General features: G+C 30.3%; 1 protein-coding gene across 1 annotated transcript in view; it reads left to right on the top strand.

The window, feature by feature from the left end:
- Window positions 1–5137, top strand: part of LOC117119260 (CD97 antigen-like) — an 18469-nt gene extending 13332 nt beyond the window's left edge. Inside the window, exons 12-18 of the mRNA XM_033264061.1 lie at window positions 323–719; window positions 1195–1367; window positions 1675–1839; window positions 2901–3013; window positions 3272–3543; window positions 3712–3781; window positions 4292–5137. Of these exons, the coding sequence (XP_033119952.1) occupies window positions 323–719; window positions 1195–1367; window positions 1675–1839; window positions 2901–3013; window positions 3272–3543; window positions 3712–3781; window positions 4292–4622 (1521 nt within the window). The 3' untranslated portion in view covers window positions 4623–5137. The remainder of the gene's footprint in view (window positions 1–322; window positions 720–1194; window positions 1368–1674; window positions 1840–2900; window positions 3014–3271; window positions 3544–3711; window positions 3782–4291) is intronic.
- Window positions 5138–5348: the final 211 nt, after the last annotated feature.

Genomic DNA, 5348 nt, shown 5'->3' with positions numbered 1-5348 from the left:
GAAGACCAGAGGACTGGTCGAAAATTTCTTTTCGAATAAACCAGTGTTTTATAGTCCACATGACTCGATGCCTCCATTTCTTGTTTCAACGCATTTTATATAATTCACTTCATATAATATAATTTATATAATTACACTCATGGATTTATGACAATATATATATAGTATATATATATATATAGTATATATATATATATGTATATATATATATATATATTTATATAAATTTCTGTACTTTTTGCTTATTGTTTTACAATTTTACACCATCACTACCAGATTCTGCGTTTTGTTGTGTGGTGTTTATTAAATCTAAACTAACTATAGTTTAATTTACTCTCAGGTGACACAATCTATTATTATGGTAGTAAATAACTTGTTAGGTGTTGACGAGGAAATCCTAATGGAAAGTCAAATGAGGAATCAGGCTCCTACTAAAATTACTGAAGTTCTTGAAGGTCAATTGGGCATAGTAGAGCTAAATGAAAAAGGCATTTATGAAGAAACCACACCTAACATAGCAGTACAGGCTCAGATGTTTGATGCAACTCAAATTAGTGAAGAAAACATGATTAACTTAACTTTTATATCAGAATCAAATAAGAATGGTGTAGGTGCAGTTAAAGTACTTGCCAATGGTGTGAAAATACCTGATGCTGCCAATGTGTCAATTGCTCTGCCAATCAGTATATCTGACGTCATCAGTGCTAATAATATAACAGGTAATAATAAAAATTCGTAATATTAAAATATTTGTTGCATAGGGCTTACAGATAAATGGTTAGACTTAAAAGTTTCATTTAAAGGGTGTTCAAAATGAAGTGTATTGTTGCATACAATACATACATCCCTGTACACAAACAGATGGATTCCAAAGTAGGCCTACTGAATTATAAAACATTAAACTGCTGTTAGAATGAAGTGAATAATATAGTAACAATAATTAATAAAGCTTTGTACCGGAAAGTAAAATGACAAGTGCATTCATCATATGTTATTATAAATGCCATCTTATGTAATACCATGTTTTATATTTTAGTCATTTAATGAAATATATAGCCGACAATTTTTACTTAACTCATAAAAATTGTAAAAACGATGTTTTGTTGAGTATGGTCACACATGTGGTCACACAAACATGAACTGGTATCTCGAATCATGGCTTCTTTATGATTGTCTGTTTTGCTCTGCTTTTAGATTTCCGGATTATAGTTATTGTTTACAATGACAGTAGACTGTTCCAATCTGCTCAGTTCATTAATGATAGATCAGGTCGCAGACCAAATAGTCAAGTTATTTCTCTGTCAGTACCTGGATTAGATCGTGTTAAACTGGACAAGCCCATCGTTACCACGTTCATTCCCATTGAAGTAACTTTTTTTTAATATCATTATTTAAATAAATAATATTATTTTGAGATATTGATTAATACAGAAATTATTAATAATTATTATTGTGACCGATAACTTGCTTTTAAGTAGGAACGATAATACTTAAACAAAACAATAAATAATATTACTACATACCAACAATCTATTTAGACTGACATTATTATTCCAAAGATCATTTGTCAGAAAATATTAATAGTTTTCAAAGAAAATGATTAATGTGTATTACGTTCGGTCATTTCAACCTAAGCCTATCATTTGCACATACATTATCCGGTATTATTTACAGATCTCTGAAACAAACAGAAATACAACCTGTGTCTTTTGGGACTTCATACTTGATGGGGTTGGAGGATGGTCGACTGAAGGCTGCACATTTGTAAATGGATCGGAGGATGGGAGTGATAGGCAGTATTGCGAGTGCACTCATCTAACTAACTTTGCTATACTTATGGTATGTTCACCAGCAACACATCCGTTTACTTAATATTTGAATCTGTCTTTTTATCAAATTATGAAAATAATTTTTATGTGAATTATTCTTTTAGTATTATTTCATTCATATTAATAATGACAGCGATAATAATACTAATAATTATATAGCTATTCTACTACTACTACTACTACCACTGCTGCTGCTGCTACTACTACTACTACTACTACTACTACTACTACTACTACTACTACTACTACTACTAATACTACTACTACTAATAATAATAATAATAATATAATAATAATAATGATAATAATATTGATAATAATAATAATGATAATAATAATGATAATAATGATAATAATAATAATAATGATAGCGATAATAATACTAATAATTATATAGCTATAATAATAATAATAATAATAATAATAATGATAATAATAATAATAATAATAATGATAGCGATAATAATAATAATAATGATAGCGATAATAATATTAATAATTATATAGCTATACTACTACTACCACAACAACAACAACAACAACAGTAAAAATATATGTATTATTATTATTATTAACAACAACAATAACAACAGTAAAAATATATCTATTATTATTATTATTAACAACAACAATAACAACAGTAAAAATTGACTTATTTATTAATTACTTAAAATTAACTTAATTTATTATTATTATTATTATTATTATTATTATCGTTATTTTTATAACTATATCAACACTACCATTGTAATTATCATATTTTATTGATATTGTTATATTTAGGCCTATTTTACTTACTATTTTTATGTTATAATTTAGGTATTATTTGGTCTTGAAACTAATGTACTTGTACATTATTCAAATGAATAAGGAAATGTAGCCAGCAAACAACTGAGTACTAGAACTTTCTCATTATTATTATTACTGTATTTAATGTGTTTTTTTACTGTAATTTACATTAATAAGATAAGCTTGATTACAGTATGTTATTATATATGTCTTCAGATAACTGTATGGTATTTCATACGTAAATCAACATATGTAATGTTATTCTTATTTTCCTTTTAATAGGATTTCCATCAAATGTCATCTCTTCCCCCTGCAGCAGACATTGTAACTATTGTTGGCTTAAGCATATCAATTGCATCTCTATTTCTGACATTACTTACTTTCTTGAGTAAGAGGTATGTACATATTTTATGTTATTAATAAAATATTATTTCTAACTTAAATATTATATATTGATAGTAAATAATATGATATATAGGATGTAGTTTTGTCGTCAAAGACAGTGTCTTTGCCCAACAGCGTGTTAGTTGAAGATGATATATAAAATGGCATTAAATTATGCACAAGTTTAACAAAATAAATAAATAAATGTAGAAAGATTATATTTATGTAGTTCAATTATGATGATCTCATTAATTTTAAATTCTATTTAGGAAATTTTGGAAGAGTGAACCAAAGCAAATTCTATGTCAGCTGTGTTTGTCTTTGCTTGGTCTGTATATTGTATTTCTTGCTGGAATTGATCGAAATGAAACGACTGAAAACAGTCTTGGTTGTACGATTGCTGCAGCTCTTTTGCATTACTTCTTGCTATCGTCAATATTCTGGATGAATGTTCAAGCTGTAAAAATGTACTATTTACTTGTGAAAGTCGTTAATAGTTACGTGTCACACTTTCTTTTTAAGGCTTGCTTGTTTGCATGGGGTAAGTATTTTAGTTTTATAATGAAGATATTTTTCGTATAATGTATTAATGCTTAGAGTGTTATAAGTGGTTTTTATTAAATTTATTTATTTATTTATTTATTTATTTTGGAAACCAGGTGATCCTATTTATATTTATTTAATTATTAATATTAAACTTTTTCCACAGGTTTACCAGCGATAATTGTCTCGGTGTCTGCATTTGTTGACCTTGATAGCTATGTGGATTTTGAAAATTAGTAAGTTATAGAAAAAATTAAACAATGGGCCTTTCTGTTAAGCCCCGCCCCTTGAATATTGTTGCTAAGGTCCCAACAAGACGACATTAGGGAGCTTTTGATTGCAAGACGACGGTAGGGCGTAGTACGTAATGACTTTACTAAAAGTCATCTGCGCATGCGAGAACGTTAAGTTCACCTAGTCGAGTATGGAACGCCAAAAGGATAATTACTTGTCAAACTAAGCGTGTTTAAAGTTTTAGTCTTATCTGTACTCAGTGTACACTGCTAAATATCAAGTATACAATAATTTAAGAGTCTATACACAAGCCTGCAAATTCTAATATAAGATTAACAATTTACAACAGCACAGCCAACATATGGTGATACGAAATTAATTCCAATCACAAAGCCTACATATGATTTTATATTATCTGCATACTATTAATTGTTATTATTTTGTGTATTATGTGACACATACGCATTAATGGCTTAACTACATACCTTCTGATGTTATCTATTTACTTACAGTTGTTTTCTGACACTCCAACGTATGTACTACTCTGTAGCAATTCCTGTCGCCCTATCCTTACTTTTCAACATGACCGTATTCATTCGGGTTTTGCATAGTTTAAGGCAGCTCGGAAAAAACAGAAATCAATCTACCATAAAAGGAAAGGAAACCAGACTCAATGGGATTCAGATGATGAGAATTGGAGTTACCATTACAGCAGTTTTCGGTTTAACATGGTTGATCGGTTTCTTTTCCATCGGAGATGCTTCCGAAGTTATGCTGTGGATTTTTTGTATTCTTAATTCTTTCCAAGGATTACTTATCTTCGTATTTATGCGTTTGAAATAAGGAATTACGCTTTTACCAGGGGTGGCGCCAGCGTGGGGGTGGGGCGTCGGGGAGAAAAAAAAAGCACAATTCGTCGTGGATAAAAAAAATTGTATGTATTTTCTACATATTAGTAGACTCTAAAATCGATTAAATAAGCATTTTGAAACCCCTATTTTGTCCATTTTCTAAGCCACGCCCACTTTGCTTTCGTTGGGAAAATCTGACTCCTTGTCGGAATCTCAAACCTCCAACCCCACTCCCCATCGGGCAAATCCTGGCGCCACCGTTGGCTCTTACTGGTGGAAGACGTTACTCAATATACCAAGAAACTCAGAACTTTTTGATGGATGGCTTATACGTTATGTCTGGCAAAACCAAACAAAGTTTACTTTCTAGTTTTTAAAAAGAAGAATCATCTCGCAGACAAAAGTCCTTCTCCAACTCGTTTTCATGTCCTAGCCATTCCGGAAATAATCACAATGAAAATTATCAAGTTAGGCTTGGGAAACGCTCCTTTGAATCAGAAAATATCGATCTAACCCCTGTATTCTTAAAACGAACTTTAGTCGTAGTTCGAGCTAAAACTTAAAAATTACGTCATTTCTTATTCTTAAAACGAACTTCGACTAGCACTGCAACTAAATGACGCGAATCTCCACTAAAATGACACCTCCGCAGGCCGATTTTTTTAGTCAGTCTAGGGTCAGGCTAAATCGCCGACTTGAAATATTTACCCCACTAAAA

Source organism: Anneissia japonica, unplaced genomic scaffold, assembly GCF_011630105.1.
Source record: "Anneissia japonica isolate Jap-2015-1 unplaced genomic scaffold, ASM1163010v1 scaffold288034_len148288_cov120, whole genome shotgun sequence".
Lineage (NCBI taxonomy): Eukaryota > Metazoa > Echinodermata > Crinoidea > Comatulida > Comatulidae > Anneissia > Anneissia japonica.
The sequence above is the reverse complement of the archived record's forward strand: the minus strand, read 5'-3'. Positions and strand labels throughout refer to the sequence as shown.